Source organism: Loxodonta africana, chromosome 3 (genome assembly GCF_030014295.1).
Source record: "Loxodonta africana isolate mLoxAfr1 chromosome 3, mLoxAfr1.hap2, whole genome shotgun sequence".
Lineage (NCBI taxonomy): Eukaryota > Metazoa > Chordata > Mammalia > Proboscidea > Elephantidae > Loxodonta > Loxodonta africana.
The window spans coordinates 27,020,423-27,041,641 of NC_087344.1; the positions used below are offsets into that span (position 1 = coordinate 27,020,423).

Consider the following 21,219-nt stretch of genomic DNA (forward strand, 5'->3'; position numbering starts at 1 on the left):
GATCAAAATGTACAGTGGGAATGATGCGCGCTGAATGTGCTGTACAAGTGGATTTAATAACAGCAGATCCCCTGGGAGGGAAGCATGCCACCAAACCCGTTTCACACATGAGAAAGTTGAAGCTCAGAAAAGGGGCGGTAAGCGAAAAATCCAACACCTATTAATCCTCTACTTTGTGTCGGATGCTGTATACACATTGTTTCAGAGCACCCTCCAGCGTAACAGGAATAACTTGAGGCTCTGGAATCAGACTTACTGAATTTGAACCCCAGTCCTACCACATGCTCTGGGCAAGTTATTTAAATTCTCTGGGCCTCACTTTCCTTACCTTTACAATAGGGATCCTAACTTCCAAGATAGAGCAAAGATTAAACGACAGAATGCTTGGAAAGTGTTCAAGGCAGCTCCCCTGAGGAGGTGCTAAATGGTATATGAACGCAGGAAAACAGTGTTTGGCCAACTGGGTTCCAGTCCAGTTTTGCTGCTGGCGACTTGATCTTAACCCTCTCTGTGCTTCAGTTACTCCATTTACAAAATGGGCAGAACTTTTTAACGTTTGTCATTGAGTTGCGGTGAAAAATAAACCAGTTTAGTGCAGGTAAAATGCGCAGAACGGAACCTGGCGTCTTGAAAACGTCGTAGGAACGTTAGCTTTTATTGCCGCTTCCTGAGCCTAGGTTTGAAGTCAGGTACCCACCACCGCTTTGTTACTGAATCATCTTGAGCAAATTCTTTTATCTCTCTTCTAGAAAGCTGTGCGTGCCTGTGTGTGCGTGTGATAATTTCTATTTAAAAAATGTTTCTGTGAAGCTTAAGCAAAGTCGTTCTCATAAAGAACCTAAAACAGTGCCTGGCTCAGTAAATAGCAGCCCTCGTTGTTTTCGTTTTATAAGAAACTGAGGTTCGGAGAGACAAAGCGACTGCCCCAAGGTCGCGGGGCTAGAAAGTGGCGGGGTCGGGATTCGAACTCGTGAGCAAAGTCGAGTTACTGGAGGGGATCCCGAGGGACAGAGGGAGGAGCCCGAGCCGGGAGGAAGGGGGTGCGCTCGACGCTCTGCTGGCCGCGCCTGGGGGCGGGACGTGGGGGCGGTGTGCAGGCGGGGCCGCGGCCGCTCCTCCCCCGGCCGGGCTGCGGCGGCGCGCGGCCTGCGCTCGCTCGGCGCTCGGCTGGGGCGGCCTGGCCCACAATGAATGGCCGCCGCGGCTGCCGCTGCTGCTGAGGCGGAGGCCGCGGAGGCCGCGGAGGCGGAGGCCGAGGCCCCGGCGGAGGGGGGCGCGCCCCGGGCCCAGGCCGGCCCCAGCCGCCGCTGCTGAGTCCGCCGGGAGCCCCCGGAGCGCGGCCGCGGCGCAGGTGAGGGGGCCCACCTCAGGCCCCGGGGCGACCGGAGGGCGTCCCAAGGCTGAGGGCAGAGGGCTGAGGGGCTTCCTCCTCGGAAGGAGGAGCTGAGCCCGCAGCTTTCCCGGTGCCCGGGCCAGCGAGTGCGGAGAGGCCTGGCCACCGCGGGCGGCCTTGAGCGTCCAGCCTGGGCCAGGCCGGGCCGCGGGGCCTGGGGGCGGCAGAATCTGACCCGGACCCCCTTCTCCAGGCAAGAAGGGTGGGCGAGGCCGGGCTGGGGCAGGTGCCGGGAAGAACTTGGAGGGCCTGAGGAGAAAAAGTGATGAGGCGCCCGGGGAGGCCGGAGGGGAAAGAGGAGTCGGGCACTGGGCCGGCCGAGCGGGGGGAGAGGGGAGAGCGGCGCGGCCGGAGGGAAACGGCCCGGGGCGGGGGGGGCGGTGTCGGGGCGGGGCCGGGCTTGCAGGTACGGTCAGGGCGCTGAGGAGGTGGGTCAAGTTACAGGCCTGGGGGCGGCCAAGGAAGTGGGACAGGGTGGGTGTGGGCGGAGTTAGTTCGGGTGGGGGAGGATAGGAGATCCCGGAGATGTTTGCAGGGGTCACATGAGGTCAGAGCTCAGAGAGGTGGGGCAGAGGCTAGATCTGGGGGAGATCAGGTAGGGTGACCGAGTACTGTAGGAACCTGGGGAGTAGAGGGAGGCAGAGACTTTGGGCCTGGATGGTGGGAGTGTGGGAATGGGTCGGGAAAGACATTTTGATCAGAAGGCACATGCTAAGGTGTGGCCACTCTCGGGTGTTAGCTCAAAGCCGAACCTGGGGAGGGCTCTTCTTTCCCATATCCCATCCCTGAAGCCTGAGTTCTCGTCCTACCCCTTGGGCAGGCCTCTACTGGCTGTTTCGAGGCACCGGCCAGCCTGGTGGGTGTTTGTGTGGGCAGCTCGGGAAATAGCCTGGAACACCTAGCTCAGGCATCTTGTTTATCACGGAGGTGGGCATCACCCACCCCATATAGCTGCAGGAAGGCAGCCCAGTAGACATGGGTATTTTAGGGTCCTGGATTCTATCCCCACTTTTTGTGACCAGAGCCTTAAAGCTCAAGTCTAGGGGACGGGACCTAGAGCCCTTTTCAAGGGCTCCCAGGCACCAGCGCCCTGAACCTGAGTTCTGTGTGTTCTTTTACTAGAGGTGAAGAATTGGGGAGCGGAGCAAATACAGCCCCGTTGTGTCTTAGAAACTTCTGACAGAGTGAAGGCAGGTCAGAGAGAAGGGGATCAAATCAGGTACCCACACTCCAACCCAGCCTCTTGAGTTACCCAGAGTGCTGCCTCTGGGGTACTCATCCTGGACTAGGCCCTGTGCTGAGCTTGCTGGTCTATTGGGTTAGCTCACTGATTGCTCACCACCAGCTGAGCTCAGGCCTTCTCCATAGGATAGACGAGGAAGTAGAAACTCAGGAGATGGTGTAGCAAATCACACAGCTAGATGGGGCAGAGCTGGAGTGACTCTTGGCCCCACCCCCTAGCCCCCCACAATCCCCGAGTTGGCCTTCTAGGGGCATACCTGGAGGAGCATCGCTTTGTTCTGGATGCCCAGGTGGGGATTCTCTCAGATCCCTCTTTCCTGGCCTTTCTTCCTGTGCAGGGAGGGGTGAGGTCAGTATACTTGTGGACGGACTGAGTCTTCCTGGTGTCTCTGGGTGCTGAGGCCTGGCCGTATCTTCCCTCCATTCCTCTCTGGGAACCAGGAGGTCAAGGCTATGGGCAGCAGTGGGAGGCAGTTAGGAACATGAGCCCTGGCTTCAGAGCTGGAGTTTGCTTGCCTGTGCAGACTGTCTTTTCCCTGCTTTGGTCCTCAGACTGCCCACCCTGAGTTCCCTTCTCTCTGGGCTAATTGCAAGGCTGTTACCAGGGTGTCCTCAGAAAGTTGATTTGGGATCCTCAGCACCCTGAGGCAGGAGCCACAAACTGCTGGGTCAAGTGGCATCAGCCACATCTTCTGGGTTTAATGACAGGTTGTCACCTCATTCTTCCTCAGTGTCCCTATAGTTCCCACCACTCCCCCCCCCCCACACACACCTGTCCCTGTCTGTCCCCCCTCTCTGGCTGTATGGGAGGGGTAGGAACTTGACCAGCATCCCCAGGTAAGGAGGCCTTCCTCCCTGCCTCGTTGGGCCAGGCTTTCTGCTGGGGCTGCTCCATACAGACTGGGGCCTTATCTGGGCTCTGTTTTGGAGAATGAGGACAGGGGTGGTTACTATCTAGTAACACATCTGAAATATACAGTGTCAGCAGGAGCCACAGGGGCACGAGACTAGTGGGAATTGGCCTCAAACTAGGGCGGTTCGCAGAGAAGAGGGCAGGCTAAGCAGGGCCCTGGACCAGGCAAACACAGAAGATGGGCCTGAGCCTATATCTATGGAGCTGGAGAAGTGAGAACGTAGAATGGGCAGTGCACAGGGTGCCATACAAAGCGAGCAAGAGTGAAAGTAAACAGACAATTGGAACCATTTTATTTCACAACTGGGTGTCTGCTCCCTGCTAGGGATTTGCTCTCAAGCGACTTTTAGTCTATGAAGGTGACCAGTGTCAGACAGACAACATAATTTCGGATATTCTTACATTTATGAAGGAAGTGGAACAGGGTGAAATGATAGTGAGTAACGGGGCGGCGGGGGGAGGCGGTGGAGAGTTTTAGATTAGTTGGTTTGACTGGGGAGGAGCTGTGAGCTGATATCTCAACATGAAATCCGGCCTGGGGATGGGGCAGGGAGGGGAGTAGGTTCTAGAAAGAAGAGGTAGCACGTTCAAAGCCTTTACTGAACATGTGCTAGGCTCCTGCTAAATGCTCTAGACATCTTGGGGGAAGGAGTGAGGGATGACCCCATTGTGGAGAAGACGGAGACCCTAGTACCATTTGCAGGAAGGAACTGCCTTGTTTCAGGGTCTCTTGGGCCTCTCCACTGCCTCCAGAGTAAAGTTCAAACTCTTTGGCCTACATCCAGGACCTTTTAAAATTTGATCTCCTGTCCAGGCAGTGGGGACCCCCTCAGGTTCTTGAGCAGAGCTGTGAGAAGATTAGAGTTTTGATCAGTTGTACAGGAGGGACTGGCCTGGAGCATGGGGCCTGGAGAGGAGGGAGTGTGGGGTTGGTACAGAGAGCTTTGTCTCAAGTTTACCAGTGCCATTACCAGAGCCCCAGATGGAGAAAGGGAGCCTGCCAGACTCCGATGGGCATGCTGTGGGTGAGGGGATGGTGACCTGGGATGGTGAGCCATCAGGCGTGAAAACACAGGAGATACTAGGCGCTGGTCTCTATTCCTTCTCTTGGGTCCTCTCTGTCCCTCATCTCCCCCCTTCTCCTTCCTGGATGCTGGGCTGCTCCAGGCACTTTACACACTTTAACTTGTTTAAGCCCACAGCCACCCAAAGAGCTAGTTCCTGCCTGTTAGCACCATTTGATACACAGGGAAACTGAGGCACTCTAGTCCTTCCTTCTCGCAGGCCCTGCTTCCCCCGCCCCCAGACGTCTGCAGTGGTGCTTGTACTGCCTTCCAGCTACCTCTGGGTCCAGTCCACTGCCTCCTTCATCGGGCCCTCTGTGCCTGCCTCCTATGAGCCCCCATCCCTTTAGCTGAGACTGCCTTTCTCTTCCTCTGGAGAACCCCAGGTCCACCTCTCTGAGCCACGGAGGCCCTGAGTGGCACTTTCCCTTTGCTTCCAGGCAGTGGGGACAGTGTGAGTTGCCGCAGGTGATGGTCAGAGGTTGTACTCAGTATGTGGTTGTGATTGTCGTCACATGCTGCCTACCCCGTGAAAGTCTCCAAGGCCCTAGAGGCTTGGGGTCTTCTGTGAGTGGCAGGACTTGGACTACATGGGGTTTTCTGAGTTAAACAGAGGCAGGTAAGGATGAGCAAACAGGATGTAGTGGAGGAGGTCAAGTTCTGTGGTCTGCTGCCACCCTGCTTAGCCATGAGTCCTCTGGGCAATGTACTTGACCTCTGTGAGCCTCAGTTTCCTCGTCTGATAAGTGGGGATACCTGCACTGCAGCTGTTCTTACCCGGGGGCAATTCTGCCGCCTCGGGGAACATTGGGCAATGTCTGGAGACGTTTTTGGTTGTCACAACTTGGAAAGGGAGGATACTGTTGGCATCTGGTGGGTCACAGCCGGAGATGCTGCTAGACATCCTGCAGCGCCCAGGACAGCCCCCGTGTCAGCAGTGCCGCAGTCCAGAGCCCACTGTGGTTAGCGTGATTAACTTGAGAGGTCCAAGAGTGTGCTGTTGGGTATCGTGAGCATGAACTGAGAGGTTGTCTCCAGGATGTGACTGGACCGTGATGGCCCTGGCCAGCCCATAGTGAGTCCTTCCTCTTAGGCTCGTGGGTCCCTGGCTGAGGTGAGCATGATCTACCCACGTTTAATCCTTGCAACAGCCTTGGGAGCTGGGTGCTGTCATTAAAACCAAACCAAACTCGCTGCCATAGAGTCTATTCTGACTCATAACGACTCTGTAGGACAAAGTAGAACTGCCCCATAGGGTTCCCAAGACTATAGTCTTTATGGGAGCAGGCTGCCACATCTTTGTCCCACGGATCAGCTGGTGGGTTTGAACGGCAGACCTTTTGGTCAGCAGCCTAATGCTTTAACCACTGCATCGGCCCCATTTTAAAGTTGGGGAGATTGATGTCAGGAGTGCCATGTGCACTGCTAGAGTTAAAATGTTTTTTTGGGCATATAGAAGGGGAGCATAGTTCTAAGGGGAAAGCTTTGTAAAAGATTTGAGCCTTGTAAAACGGGTTCAAACTCCCTATCCTGGCCGCCTCTTCTCATCAGACCCTACCCTCCAGCCTCACCAGTCTCCTTTGTGTGACTGTCACCTCAGGGCCTTTCACTTGCCGCCCCCCACCCTGCCTTTGCTGCTGCTACCTGTCCTTCAGGACAGAACTTACAGGTGGAGTGGAGTGGCATATAACTAATGGGAAAGGTGGTCAGGGGCCAGTCATGGTGCTGCTGGCTCTTTGGGAGGGGAAGATGCTTCAGGCAGTGAAGGCCAGATTGCCAGGACTGAGAGGAGCCTGTGGGAGGAAGGGAGGGAGAGGCAGCAGGTGTAGACTGCTCCTTTCTGGAGTTGGTGTTGGGAGGAGGAAGGGCTAGAGAAGAGCTGGGAGGGGGCCCTGGGTGGAGGGAGAATGCCTCCCACAAGGCCAAAGGGAGGAGAGGAGAGCCGGGGGGCGGGGGAGGCCCAGGCAGGTAGCAGACCCTATTCTGGGAGAAGACAAGGCGTTGGCCAGTCCTGGGTGCCAGTCCTGCTCTGGCTTCTGTGAGCACCAGTTTTCCCATGTGTGAAATGAGACTGCTCACACAGCAGGCCAGCCTCACACTGCTGACATGAGGAGCAGAAGAGGACGTGCTGGGTTCAGAAGGCTTGTGGCCTGGGCCTCACACTCTTCATAAAATGGCAGTGAGACTGGTTTCTAACTCAGAAACTGTCTTGAGGAGTAAGTGGAGAAGCCCTATCTGCGCCCTGGCACATAGTCGATCTGGTGTGAACATGAATGCCTGTTATTGAGCCATTTACCTGCCGTGATTTCAGAGAAGAAAACAAATTCAGTGTGCACATGCTTAAAAAAAAAAAAAACGTGGTCCAGCAGTAAGCCCCATGGGCCATGGAGTCAGATCCGTATAGTCAGACATCACTTTGTTCTTCAGTAGCAAAAAGTTTCCTAAGCTGCCATCAAATTTGGCCCCTTCAGAGGGTCAGAATGGCGCTGTGCCAGGCAGGCTCCCCAACATCCTGGGGGTGCGCCAACTCCCTCCCCTCTGGTCTCCCTGACCTACTTCCTGTGCCAGGATGGGGCCGCCTCCTGCTGAGCTGGTTGCAGAATGGTGGGACTCTAGGGCTCTGCCCCTCAGTTACACTTGGAGTTGGTGGTTTCCCCTAACTGCTGTACATGTGAATGGATGTCATGCAGCTTCATTGGCAAGTCAGCTGGAAACCAGAGACTCCTTGCCAGGCACAAACCTTTCCCCTCAGCCTCCGTTGGGGGGGAATTCTGAGATCTCTTCCCAAAGAGGTAGTTTTACTCCCACAAATCACCCTGCCTGCCCTCTTCCCGCAGACGGCTGCTACTCCAGGAGCTTCCGTTTTGAGCAGAGTTGGAAGCCGGAACTGGGAATCCGAAGTTCGGCTGCGTTTAGCCGGCAGTCTAACCCCGGTGCAGGCTCCCACCCTTAGCGGCTACTCCCACTCCAGCTAACACCTCTGCCTGGGCACAGCTTTTGCTTCCAAGTCCCACTCCTGCTTTGTTAATACTTGTGTGGAAAAAATAAGTGAGTTAGAATCGGAAGTAATGACCTCATTATCTAAACCAATCTGCAGTCACTCCACGAACAGTTGAGCACCTACTGTGTGCCTGGTGCTGTCCTGGCGGATGGAGGGGTTCAGCAATGAACAAGTTAGGCAAAAAAGGAAATATATAGTAAATATGTGGTTTGTTACCAGTTGCTGTGGCAACCCCCATGTTTGTCAGAGTAGAACTGCTCCATAGGGTTTTCAGTGGCTGTTTTTTGAAAGTAGATCACCAGGCCTTTCTTTCAGGGTGCCTCTGGGTGAACTCATACCTTTGACCTTTTGGTTAGCAGAGGAGTGTACTACCCAGGGCCTCCGTATTGTTTGCCAGATAGTGATTAGTGCTGAGGAGGAAGAGTAAAGCACAGGAAAGGAACCTACAGAGCTGGAGGGGTGGGACTTTGTCTATGGAAATTTGAGATAGGTGGGAAGAGCATTCTAGGCCTCAGGACTGAGAGGAGGCAGGGCGCATACAGCTTTGTAAGGACCTGGCAGGACTCTGGCAGTACTAGGGAACGAGGTGTTGTGAAGTGATTTTGAAGGAGTTGAGGGTGACTCCAAGGATCTTGACCTGAGCAAGGGAGGCTGAAAGCCATGGCCAGGTTTGGGGAGGATGAGGGCTTGGTTTGGGATGTGTTGAGTTGGGACTGCTATTAAACACCCAGTGGAGATGTCTGGGGGCATGAGTCTTGCATTGGAGTCAGGTGGTGATTCAAGCCCTGACACTGAGCTAGCTCATCCATAGGTGACCACAGACAGAAGAAGGGGGCCAAGGCCTCAGCCAGGTGCCGGCTCTGGCTTTCCTTTACTTTGTGGAAGGGCCCTGCCCACCCCAGGCCTCATTGGCTCCATCCCCTGGATCTGGGCCCCCATGCCACCCCCTGTGTCACTGGATGAGATCACATGCCTTGTGGGCTCTTGGCCCTCCAGCCCCACATGGCTTACAGCATGTTGATCCCGTTTGATGTGGGCTCCCTGCTGGACTGTGAGCTCCAGAGGCAGGACTGGTCTGTCGCAGCTGGCCTGTGCTCCAGGTCACTTCCTGCCACAGGCAGCACTTGGTAAATATTTGTCCAGTGCTGTTGGGAGGTCATGGAAACAGGGTGGCGGGCCCTCAGGTGTCTCTCCCTGAGACCTGCCCCTGTCAGGAGCCAGGACTAGAGAACCTGGAGGGCTCCTTGTGCCATGTGGGGCTGGGGCTGCCCTCCAGGGGCCTTTGGAACCCCAGAATATGGGCAGGCTGACATACCAGGCTTTGAGCAGAGATGATTCAAACATGGTTTTCTGCCCTTGAGTTTATATTCAAGTAGGACTTGGTATTCTTAGAGAGAAGTGTAAGGGCACAGGGTAGGGATGCCACAGGGGGACTGAGGGGAGGGGAGGGCACTCCAGGGAGGGTGCACAGCACAGGCAGAGGCCTAGGCCCCAGACCCATGTCACTGCCACTCCCCACAGCAGTTGAAGGAGTACCAGAGCACACTTGGTTGAGGGCTTTGCCAGGCCTGGTGTGCTACAAAGGCCCCAGGATTGGGGAAGCCCTAGCATGGCTCTCTGTGATTTCCTGAGGCTACTCACTACAGCCCCAGGCCCTCCACAGCCTTGCCTACCTGCTTCTTACCAGGTTCCCACCCTCCCTGCAGATACTGACAACCTGTAGGAACTGGAGAGAACAGCAGTTGGGTCCCTGCAGCTTATGACCTGGCCCCACTCCCCAGGAATGGCACAGAAAGGCCTGCCTCCTTAGCACTCATTGCTATTCAAAGGCTAATTGAAGGCTTCGAGCCCTGGGGTGCTGTGCTGAGCATCAAGGCTCAGGGTTCATGGGGAACGGGAGGACGGACAGGTTGGCTCTTGCCTTGGGAGGGGCCTGTGATGGGGTGAAGATGGGATTTGCTTTCCCACCTGTAAAGTGGGGCAGTTAGAGTGCCCAGCAGGCTGCCTCGAAAGGTCGCACAGCCCCGAAGCCCCGTGTCCTCTCCACACAGCCTTGGTCGCTGTCCTACACTGTTCTTTTCCTCAAGCTGCCCCAGCCGAAACGTGAGTCCTTTGTCCTTGCCTGCGGGCTTTGTGCCTTCTGTGAACTACCTGTGCTGTTCTTTGACACGTGTAAAAATATTTATTAAGCATCTCCGTCTGTTCTGAGCAGCTCATCTTGAGCAAAGCTGGCCACAAGGCCTGCCTCGTGGAGCTGACAGGATCCTTGGAGGAATAGCCATGCACAGCAACTGTTAAGTAGCACCTGGCTCCTGCGGCTGCAGGTGTCTGTGTGGACAGGTCTGCTCGGTGGGCTGCATACGCCACCCACTCATCACCCTTCCTGCGCCCTCCTCCCCACAGAGAACTGCCCCTCTTGTAGTGTTTCCCATCCTGGAGACCGACATCCTTTCTCACTCCCAGTGGGCAGTCTGGGGCTGGCCAGAGAGAAGCCAGGTCCTGGTGTTCACAGGGCCCTCCCTAAGGAGCCCCTCAAGTGTGTACTCACCTGGCTGCCACCTCCCCAGGCCCTGCTGCCACCTCCCCAGGCCCATCCTGACACCTTTCTCTGTGGTCCTTCCTCACCGCACTGCCTTCCAGGTAACGCTGGCTTCCTTTCGGACCCTGGACCATGCCTGGCCCCTTCTTGTGCACGAGCATTATTCCCTCCATCCCCCCTCATTGCCTCACTGCCTTCTGCCTGTCCTTTGAGGTCACCAAGGTTGGCCCCAGTACACTCACCCCAACTGTAATTAAATACTCCTAGGTCTCCCCCTACTAGATAGTAAGCCCTAGGTGGGTGCAGGCCATCTTGTTCACAGCTGTCTTCAGCGCGTTGCACAGAAGAGGGGGCAGTCCATCAGTGTGTGTTGGGTGAATGAGTCCCTATTTTACAGGTGAATAAACTGAGATACAGAGAGGTGAGGGGCTATCATGGAAACCCAAGTCTCAGGGATTGTTCTGCCTCCACCATGTGCCTGTTCTGCCTTTGTCTTCCTTCTTGGAGGGAGAGTCTGCTTAGCTGGTGCCTGAAGCACCCTCCCTTGGCTACCTTGGCTTGGGCCCTAGAAACTGGAGCAGTTCCAATTTGCAGCCTGGGGAGGTGGGTTGGGACTCCTGGAGCGGGGCTCTGTGGGCTCTGTCCTTTGCCCTCACTTGGAGCCTCAGTTTCCCCTATCTCCTCATGCAGAAGGCCAATTGGTGGCCTGTCCAGGACAGAGTTTGGGCCCCTCAGAGGAGGGCTGTGATGCCTTCTAACTGGGGCCTCCTGGTCTCTGCCTACCCCCTCTGGTTGTCCTGAGTTGTTATTGGTTGTGGTGACAGGGATTATGACGATGAGGGAGACAACAGTGTGAGAAGTCCCAGTGGCCAGACAGGCCTTGATTTGGATCTTGTCCCTACCACTTACTCCCATATGACCTTGGGGCAGCCCTTAACTTCTACATGCTTCAGTTGTCCCAGCTGAGAATTGGAGTAATGAAACCATCCCCACAGGCTGTGAAGAGTGCTTGGTGAACTCATACTGTGCAGTCTGGCTCTTGAATTGGCCTGGGTGCTGGAGGGACAGTGCCTGTGGCTGCCACGGTGTCTTTTGGCTCCCTCATTGTAAGTGCAGGTTGAGTTTGAAGAATCAGGTTGGCCTTGTTAGACTAAACTTCCAAGTGGAGAAGCAGAGAATTGGAGCTCCAGGCCCCACAAGTAGATTTACACTGCTCCAAAGCACACCTCGGAAACCATCTCAGGACCCGTGGCCGCATCCCCATGCCTGGCAGGGAGGCAACTCAGAAGGGACTTGTTAATGAGTGAAAAATGTGCGAAATGCACACACACTAACCTAGGGAGTAAGGGAAGAACGAGCTGTTCCTGCCCCAGGACCTTTGCACCCACTCTAACTCCTTTCTCCTCTTCCTTCTTACCTGGCTCACTCTGAGCTGTCGCGACTTGGGCCTCTTACTCAGGAGGTGTTCTCAAGTCCACCCTGCCCAGTCCAGACCACTGCCCCCTGTGCACCCTGTAGAATTGCAGAGGATGGTCATTTTGTGGAGGCCACTTTTAAAAGCACAGTTTTCCTTCAGAGTCCTTTATGATGGCCCCAGAGCGTGGGACCCATTCTTCCTCCCGAGGCATACAGTGGAGAAGTCCACAATGCCAGAGGCACCCAGCCCCCTCCGCAGGAGGTCCCCCTCCCCACGTATCAGGGTAAGGGGTGGCTCCTTGGGCAAGGTGACAGGCAGTTTTTAAAATTCCTATTCATCCCACCCTCAGCACTTTTGGATTAACTTGCATAAATTAAATGTGTGAGATGATTCCACCCATTTTATTTATTTTTAACTATTAAGTGTTTTTATAAACAGACAATATGTTCACCAGGTTCCAAATTCAAAGCATATATGTGACAAGTCTCCCCAGTCCTATCCAGAGCCAGCTAGTTTAGCAGCTTTGTATATACCCAGTGCTCACTGCTGTTGAGTCAGTTTCAACTGATAGCGACTCTATAGGACAGAGTAGAACTGGCCCGTGGGGTTTCCAAGGCTGTAATCTCTACGGAAGTAGACTGCCACATCTTTCTCCTGTAGAGCAGCTGTTGGGTTCAAATGGCTGACCTTTTGGTTATCAGCTGAGTGCTTAACCACTGCACCACCAGTGTTGGTGGCAATGTGTTTTCAGTCATTTAGCAAACAGTGATTGAGGTTGTTAGGTGCCGCTGAGTTGGTTCCGACTCATAGCAACCCCATGCACAACAGAACAAAACACTGCCCAGTCCTGCACCATAATCATTGGTTGTGCTTGAGTCCATTGCTGACTGTGCCCCTGTGTCAATTCATCTCATCGAGGGTCTCCCTCTTTTTCGCTGACCCTCTGCTTTACTGAGATATAATTCACAGATCCTACAGTTCACCCATTTAAAGTGTACTGTTGTGCATCCATCACCAAGTCATTTGAAAAAACTCACAACCCCAAAAAGAAGCCCTGCTCTCCTTGGCCATGGCTGACCCTCCCTGCAGTCCCTGGCAACGACTAACCTGCTTTCTCTATGGATTTACCTATCCTGGATATCTTGTGTAAATGGGATCGTGCACCATGTGTGTTTTATGACTGACTTCTTTCACTGAGCATAACGTCGTAGAGGTCCGTACATGTTGTGGCAGGTATCAGTACTTAACGCCTTTTTATGGCCGACTAATGCTCCGTTGTATGACTGGACCACATTTGGTTTATGCATTCATCAGTTGATGGGATTTGGGTTGTTTCCACTTTTTTGCTATTGTAAATAACGCTATGAATATCTGTGTACAATTTTTTTGCGTGGACATGTGGTTTTGCTCTTTTGGATATACACCTAGCGGGGGAACTGCTGGGTCACATGGTAGTTCTATTTTTAACTTTGAGGAACTGGCAAACGGTTTTCCACAGTGGCCACACTGTTTTGTATTCCTGCCAGCAGGGTATGAGGATTCCAGTTTCTTCACATCCTTTCCGACACTTGTTATCTGACCTTTTCGTTCTAGCCATCCTAGGGGCTGTGAAGTGTATCACATTGTGGATTGGATTGGCATTTCCCTCATGACTGGAGATGCTGACCATCTTTTTGTGTAATTACAGGGTTTCTTGAGTAGTCAGTCATTTGAGGAGCCCTGGCAGTGCAGTGGTTAAGCTCTCAGCTGCTAACCTGAAATAGTCAGCAGTTCAGACCCATGGGAGAAAGATATGGCGGTCTGCTTCCGTAAAGATTACAACTTTGGAAACCCTATGGGACAGTTTTACTCTGTCCAATAGTCTGTCCAATAGGGTCGCTATGAGTCAGACTCAACTCAGTGGCAGTGTGTTTTCAGTCATTCAGCAAACGGTGACTGAGGGTCATGTGTGGATGCAGTGGTGAACAGTCCAATGACCCTGCCCTCCTGGGGTTTCCAGCCTGTGTTCTCTAGAGAGCCTGTCCGCACTTTGTGCTAGCAACAGTTAACACTTACATGGCGCTCACTCTGCCCTAGCTTCCCTTCTGAGGTCTACCACAGAATATTCAGGCAGACAAGAGTGTGCCTTGGCTCTCTTGGCCTGCAAAAGCACAGTCTGTGGGTGCCTGGTCTGGACTGGCTGAGCTTATTAATAACCAGTGACTAATTACTATCGTGTCAGTTCCAATTCATCGCAGCCCCAAGTGTGTCAGAGTAGAACTGTGCTCCATAGGGTTTTCAATAATTGATTTTTTGGAAATAGATCACCAGGCCTTTCTTCTGAGGCACCTCTGGTTAGACTCCAACTGCCAGCCTTTTGGTGACCAGCTGAACATGTTAACTGTTTGCATTTCACATATAATATGTTATAAAGGGCAGCTCATACCAGGATGTAAGGGTTGGCTCCGTGCGCTTTATACAGCCCCGTTGAGTTCCCCCATGTGGATCCTGCTGTGGGCCTATTGTCACCCTTCAGCAAGTGAGGTCTTTTCGAGCTGGGCTGAGTCTGCACATTGCTGTTCGGTAGGCTGGACTCCACCAGCATCCACCCACTGACCTGTCTCTCTGTCTTCCTTCTGACCCCCGTGCAGCAGCCGCCATGGCCCAGACCCTGCAGATGGAGATTCCCAACTTCGGCAACAGCATCCTGGAGTGCCTCAACGAGCAGCGGCTGCAGGGCCTGTACTGTGACGTGTCAGTCGTGGTCAAGGGCCACGCCTTCAAGGCCCACCGGGCAGTGCTGGCTGCCAGCAGCTCCTACTTCCGGGACCTGTTCAACAGCAGCCGGAGCGCCGTGGTGGAGCTGCCCGCAGCTGTGCAGCCCCAGTCCTTCCAGCAGATCCTCAGCTTCTGTTACACAGGCCGACTCAGCATGAACGTGGGCGACCAGTTCCTGCTCATGTACACGGCCGGCTTCCTGCAGATCCAGGAGATCATGGAGAAGGGCACCGAGTTCTTCCTCAAGGTGAGCTCCCCCAGCTGCGACTCACAGGGCTTGCACGCTGAGGAGGCCCCGTCGTCCGAGCCCCAGAGCCCCGTGGCGCAGACATCGAGCTGGCCGGCCTGCGGCACCCCGCTGCCCCTCGTGTCGAGGGTGAAGACGGAGCAACAGGAGTTGGACTCGGTGCAGTGCACGCCGGTTGCCAAGCGGCTGTGGGACAGCAGCCAGAAGGAGGCTGGGGGCGGCGGCAATGGCAGCCGCAAAATGGCCAAGTTCTCCACGCCGGACCTGGCTGCCAACCGGCCACCGCATCCCCCGCCACCCCAGCAGGCCCCGGTGGTGGCATCAGCCCAGCCGGCTGGGGTGGCCGTAGCAGTGGCGGCGGGGAGTGGGCAGGCAGCCGGTGGAGTGGTGGCAGCTGGGGGCATGGTAAGCGGGCCCAGCACATCGGAGCGGACCAGCCCTGGCACCTCGAGTGCCTACACCAGCGACAGCCCTGGCTCTTACCACAATGAGGAGGACGAGGAGGAGGACGCGGGCGAGGAGGGCACAGATGAGCAGTACCGGCAAATTTGCAACATGTACACCATGTACAGCATGATGAATGTCGGCCAGGCAGGTGAGGTGCCAGCCAGTCCAGCCCAGCTTTGTCCCCGCACCCTCTGCCCTGACACCCACACCGCCTGCCTCTCTCCCTAGCTGAGAAGGTGGAGGCTCTCCCTGAGCAGGTGGCCCGTGAGTACCGGAATCGTATCCGGGTGCGGCAAGACCTGGCATCCCTTCCTGCTGAGCTCATCAACCAGATTGGCAACCGCTGCCACCCGAAGCTGTACGATGAGGGTGACCCCTCTGAGAAGCTGGAGCTGGTGACAGGTGGGCCTGGCACACTGTGTCACCCCTACCCCGGGGCTTCGGCCCCCACTGAGTAGAATGGCATGTGGATGGTGATCAGGAGCCAGATTCAGCCCAGCTGCCTGGCCTCAAATCCCTGCCACATATTGGTTGTGGCCTGGGGCAGTTGACACCCCTTAGCACCTTGGTTTCCTCATCTGATAGCAGGTACAGTTCTTACAGGGTTGTTGGTGAGTGTGTTGATGGACGTAAAAGACTGGGAGCCCATTGGGAGCCGATGTAAGTGCAAGCTGTTCTTGTGTGGCCATGTGGGGATAAATCGGCTCCTTCGTAGGCTGTCTTTGAGGATTTAGTGCCACCGTGGTTCATAATTGACCTTTATAGTCAGCCGGCCTGGGTGCTGCTCCCACTGAACGTCTCTGCTGCCCCCTTCTTCCTGGGGCTGATTGGGGCACGGGGGTTGTGCAGGTGACAGCTGTGCATATGAAGCATGTGTCGGGGGCTGACACCTGGCTAGTCCTGGTGCATGGCAGGTGCCATATAGATGGTGACACCACCATTTCAGTTTTCTCTGGAGCCTGCCCTGCCCACCCTCTGTGGGCGGGAGAAGATCCCAGAGCCCAAGAAGAGTGTCTCTGGAGTTCAGAGAAGTGGGGAACTGCAGGGTGGGAGTCAGTGTATGAGGAGGTGGAGGTTTGGGGCGCTGGGCCATCCATGGGTTTTCCCCTCTCCAGGTACCAATGTGTATATCACAAGGGCACAGCTCATGAACTGCCATGTCAGCGCAGGCACGCGGCACAAGGTCCTGCTGCGGCGGCTCCTGGCCTCCTTCTTTGACCGGTGAGGCCCTTCAGAGCTGGGGTGAGGGGGTGGGGTTGCCCGGTGGCCCCTCCTGAGGATTCCCCCCACCACAGGGAACACTGACCCCCACCCCCCTGCTGTGCCCACTGCCCCCAGGAACACGCTGGCGAACAGCTGTGGCACTGGGATCCGCTCTTCCACCAACGACCCCACCCGCAAGCCCCTGGACAGCCGCGTCCTCCACGCTGTCAAGTGTGAGTATGCCACTTGGGAAGGGGGCCTGGGGCAGATGTCTTTCTCCCTGGTTTGGCCCTGAAACCCTGGTGGTGTAGTGGTTAAGTGCTATGGCTGCTAAGCAAAGGGTTGGCAGTTCGAATCCGTCAGGTGCTCCTTGGAAACTCTATGGGGCGGTTGTGCTCTGTCCTATAGGGTCGCTATGAGTCAGAATCGACTCGACGGCACTGGGTTTGGTTTTTCTTGGTTTGGTGGGTGGGGGCTTTCTGGAGCTGGTTGTTGAGAAGGAGTTGAGGGTGAGTCTAGGCTTGTTGGGAAGAGGGCTGTGACTAGTTAAGAGATTTCTACAGCGGGACCCAGGGTAAGCCAGGAAGGGTCTCGAACTCAAGATGGTCAAATTCAGGAAGCAGCCTGGCAGACAGTGGCGGCCACTGGCCACACCATGCAAGCCAGCTGTTGGTATGAAAGGACACTAGGCCAGCCCACCGCAACCCCATGTCCCACGTGCTACACTCAGTCAGGAGTGGGTCAGGCCTGATGTGACTTAGAGCGCCTATCTGCCACGGGGGGGGGGGAGGCCAGGGCCACAGCCGAGCCACTCCCCCCGCCCTGCCCACACAGACTACTGCCAGAACTTTGCCCCCAACTTCAAGGAGAGCGAGATGAATGCCATTGCAGCTGATATGTGCACCAATGCCCGCCGCGTTGTACGCAAGAGCTGGATCCCCAAGGTCAAGCCTCTCACGGCTGAGGGCGACGTCTACACGACCTTCATCAGCGACACAGGCAAGATAGAGCCGGACATGATGGGCGTGGAGCATGGCTTCGAGACAGCCAGCCATGATGGTGACGCCGGCCCCTCAGCCGAGGCCCTGCAGTAACCCAAGCGGACCCTCCCCACGGAGCCATCACATTCCCCCTCCCATCACACCCACCCACCGTCCTGGTCACGAGCTACTGTCTGCCCCTCGCCAGGACCCACAGGGGTGCTGCATGCTCCCAGCCCCTCTACCTCCCTGTCCTCCCTCCCCCTGGTCCCCAAACCCAGCGTCTCCCACCCGAGCGGGGCTGGGAGAGGATGGCAGGTGGTGTGCGATTTGCCTTGCCTTTTTTAACACACACTCGTGCACGGTCGGGGAGCACTCTCTCCCTCTCTCCTAACCCCTAAAAATTGTCCCGACTCAACAGGCCAGGTATGGAGAGGGGCCGGCCTGGGCAGCTTGGGAAGGCCCCTCTTCTAGACCCTGGGCCCCCTGGCGGAAGCTTTCTCAGCCTCTGCCCCTCACTGTGGCCCTTTTGGACTCAGAGGGCCCCGGGTTCTCAGGACCCCTCTCGCCACATCTTCCCAGTGCTTCCACGTTTCCAAAAGCGCCTTCCTGTTTCCCTCGTCTGTCCCTGTGCCTAGGGGCCAGGGTAGGCGAGGCCATGGGGACTGCCCATTTTTCAGCTGAGGAAACTGAGGCTCAGAGAAATCCCATGACTGGCCTAAAGTGGCAGGCGGTAGTGGGCCCAGTGCCCTTCCTCCCACGAGACGCTCAGTCTCTTTTGCCCCCATCAGTCCCCTGGGTCTTGAAAGAGGCAGCTCCTGAGTGAGGAGACTCTTGGGGGCAGACAGGGGGTCTCTGAGGATAGGACGAGAGATTTCCAGGGCTCATAGAGAGAGTGTGTGTGTGTGTGTGTGTGTGCGCGTGCGTGCATGTGTGTATGCGTGTAGAAATTTTGCTTTTAAAAAATATGAAGATATAAAAGGCAGTAGGACCAGGGTTGAACCAAGGGGAGCAGGGCTGGGGGCTGCTGCCCCTCCCTCCATTTTCCCCCATCCCACCCCCAGCCCCCTCCCCCTGTACATACTTTTTAAAACATTTTCTTAGCTAATGAAATATTGAAGTATAAGATTCCTTTTATTTTTCAAACCAACAAAACTGTGTCTGATGTTCCCCCTTTGGTCCCTTGGGGCCGTGGCAGGCAGGATGGGGGCTAGAGGAGACAGGTGTGTATGCGTGTGTGTGCGTGCCTGTGAGTGTGGTGTGAGTTTCTGTGGCGGGCCCCGGCCCAGAGCTGCCTGGACTCTTGGGGGCCTGACCGGTTCCCCTTTACCCCCATGCTTCCCCCCACACAGGGCTACAGTTTAAGGGTGCCCCTGGCCTTGGCTGGTTGGCTGAGCCTTGTCCCTAGGGACCAGGGCAGGGCAAGGCCACTTCCATTGTTGGCATTTGTTTGAAGAATCTCTTACCATTCCTTTCCTTTTTTTTTCTCGCCAAGAGCGAGGGTGTTTTGAGTTTTACATGTGAACACGGAGTGTTCTTTTTTTACTCCATTCCCCCACATTCGAGTCATTTCACAATTCCACTTTGTTTCTAACCCTTGTCCTCACCACCTCTCCTCTCCCTCCCCAACTCTTACCTGCCCGTTGCTCTAAGTGGTCATTCATCCAGGGGCTGGAGGACGGCAGGAGGTGGGGTAGGGCTAGCCCCACAGGACCCTTTGGGGTCTCATTTGGAGGCAGGCCTCCCCCTGACCCAGCAGTCCCCATTAGCCTGCAGCATATCACTTCTAACATCTGCTTGTCGCATGGGAGGGGGTGTCGGTCAGGGGGGTCAGGGCCGCCTGGGGTCCTGGCATTGTTTCCTGGCCGAGCCCCCAGCACCTTAGCCCCCAGCCAGCCCCTGAGTGTGTGTGGAGGGGAACCGACACCCCAGCTAAAGCACAAGCACCTTAAATCACACCTCCCTGCCCATAGGTCCCGGCCCTGACACCCCCACCCAGCATTGATCCCAAAGCACAATATCCTGGTCACTTGGCAGTAGCAGTGCCCGGCTGGCTGAGGCCAGGGGGGCACGGGTGGGCCGGGGCTCCAGCCACCCCAGAAGGAAGCAGGAGTTCTCAGGCACTCCCCTCCTCCCAGGCCTTAGCAAGGGGCCAGCTCTCTGGGACTGGGGTATTCTCTTTCCCCACCCCATGTCCTGGGCAGACCTCTGCCCAGCCCCTCCTGCCGTTCCTTGGGTGGGGCTTGCCCCTGTAAACTTCAGCACCCTACAGCATGGGGTTGGGTGGCAATCCCCTGGCTCCCGGGACTGTATTGTTTTGGGGAGAGGGGCCGGGCAGGGGTGCAGGGGAGGAAACTCCTCACCAGGAGAGCCAAAGACAGGGTTGTGCCTTACCCCAGGAGCCACCCCTGCACCTGTCCCTGTCCCCACCTCCGGGCGGCCTGCTGCTTTCCTTCTTTTCCTCCCCTGCCCTGCTCTGAGCTGCATGGTCCCCACCCCAGGCAGCGGGGAAGAATATGAATGGAGAATCATCGACCAACAAGACTGTGGGGCTCCCTCCGCTTCCCCAACCGCCCACACCTCTTTCACGCAGGGCAGACCACCTGGCCTGTCTGTGTGAAGTGCCAACACCCTACCCCCCTAAGCCGAGTCCCACCTCCCTCCCCGGCCCCTAAGTGAGATTGCACATTAACTACTGTAAGGAGAGGAGTGGCACTGGGAAATGTGAACCATGAGAATATCAGTGATACTGATGAGGAGAATAAACTAAACGCCTTTGTAACAGCCCTGCTGCATGCTGCTTACTGGGGACCAGGTGAGGTGGGCTGGGAAGGGACACGCAGGGATGCCTTCTCCAACACAGCACACTGGGGAGCTCCCCTCCACAGATATCTCTACTTCATGGGGCTTCACATTGCATAACGGGGATGGTCCAGGGTGTGCCCAGGAATTGTCATTCCAGGCACGCGTCTCCTGGACAACCCTGAACTGGGGAGAGCCAGTGGGCCCTTTTCAGATGGTGAAACAGAAGTTCAGCCCTGCCACACCCTGGGGGTAGCAGAGCCTGCACCTTCCATTTAAAACACCCATCAGCTAACCCAGTGTACACAGATGGTCAGCACTCCCACACGTCCTGTACATGCCCTGGCTCCTTGAGGGTGAGCCCTGCCAAACCCTACAAGGGCAGCGGCTCCATCAAGTTTGTGGAATGTCCGTGCTTTTAGGGTCCCATCCATTCAAAGATCTTTCAAGTAAAATGGGAATGGTATTTACTATCTTTTCACCATCAAGTCAAAAGATCTTTGCTGTGAGATGGAGCGGGAGCCTTCATTTCTCAGCCCAACCAGATCCCCTCTGTGGGGATGGTGGGAGCTGCAGATGTCTGTGGAGAACATAATCAGGGGATATTTCAACTCAAAGAATAAACAGGTGTCTTAGTTATCAAGTGCTGCCGTAACAGAAATACCATAAGTGAGTGGCTTTAACGAACAGACATTTCTCACAGGTTAGGAAGCTATAAGTCTGAATTTAGGGTGCTAGCTCTAGGGGAAGACTGTCAGCTATAGGGAAGGTCCTTTTTTCAGCTTCTGCTCCTGGTTTCCTTGGTGATCATGTGGCCTGGCATCTATCATCCCCAATCTCTGCTTGCTTGCTTAATCTCTTTTATATCTCAAAAAGAGATTAAGGCATACCCTACACTAATAACTGCCTCATTAATATAAGAGAAAAAACATTCCTAAATGGGATTATAACCACATGTATGTTGTTTGGTGCCCGTCCAGTCAGTTCCATCTCAAAAAAAAAAAAAAAAACACTATCAGGGTACACATTCAATCCATCACAACCTAGTATATTTCAATGAGACGACCCCTTTTGCGGTTCCAAAGCCTGGCCTTGGCCAACATAACAGAGTTTAGGAGAGCCAACAGTGAAGTAGATGGTTCTGGTCACAAGTAACCTCGAGTAACAGAAATTCTCTTTGTCAGCATGTAGGTAAAACCAGACAAGGCATGTGT

The 21,219-nt window shown here is 55.3% G+C and overlaps 1 protein-coding gene across 3 annotated transcripts; it reads left to right on the forward strand.

The window, feature by feature from the left end:
• Positions 1 to 5: 5 nt before the first annotated feature.
• Positions 6 to 19,989, forward strand: NACC1 (nucleus accumbens associated 1). 3 transcript variants are annotated; one of them, XM_010593274.3, is made up of 6 exons: positions 6 to 137; positions 14,200 to 15,168; positions 15,249 to 15,422; positions 16,136 to 16,241; positions 16,359 to 16,456; positions 17,058 to 19,989. In XM_010593274.3, the coding sequence occupies exons 1-6, from the start codon at positions 35 to 37 to the stop codon at positions 17,315 to 17,317; spliced, it is 1,710 nt and encodes a 569-aa protein (XP_010591576.2). In that variant the 5' UTR covers positions 6 to 34; the 3' UTR covers positions 17,318 to 19,989. The 3 variants fall into 3 exon arrangements, with proteins under 3 accessions (XP_010591576.2, XP_003413108.1, XP_023408096.1); XM_003413060.4 differs by lacking the exon at positions 6 to 137 and adding an exon at positions 1,281 to 1,351; XM_023552328.2 differs by lacking the exon at positions 6 to 137 and having other exon boundaries at positions 9,059 to 15,168.
• The last annotated feature ends 1,230 nt before the right edge of the window (positions 19,990 to 21,219 follow it).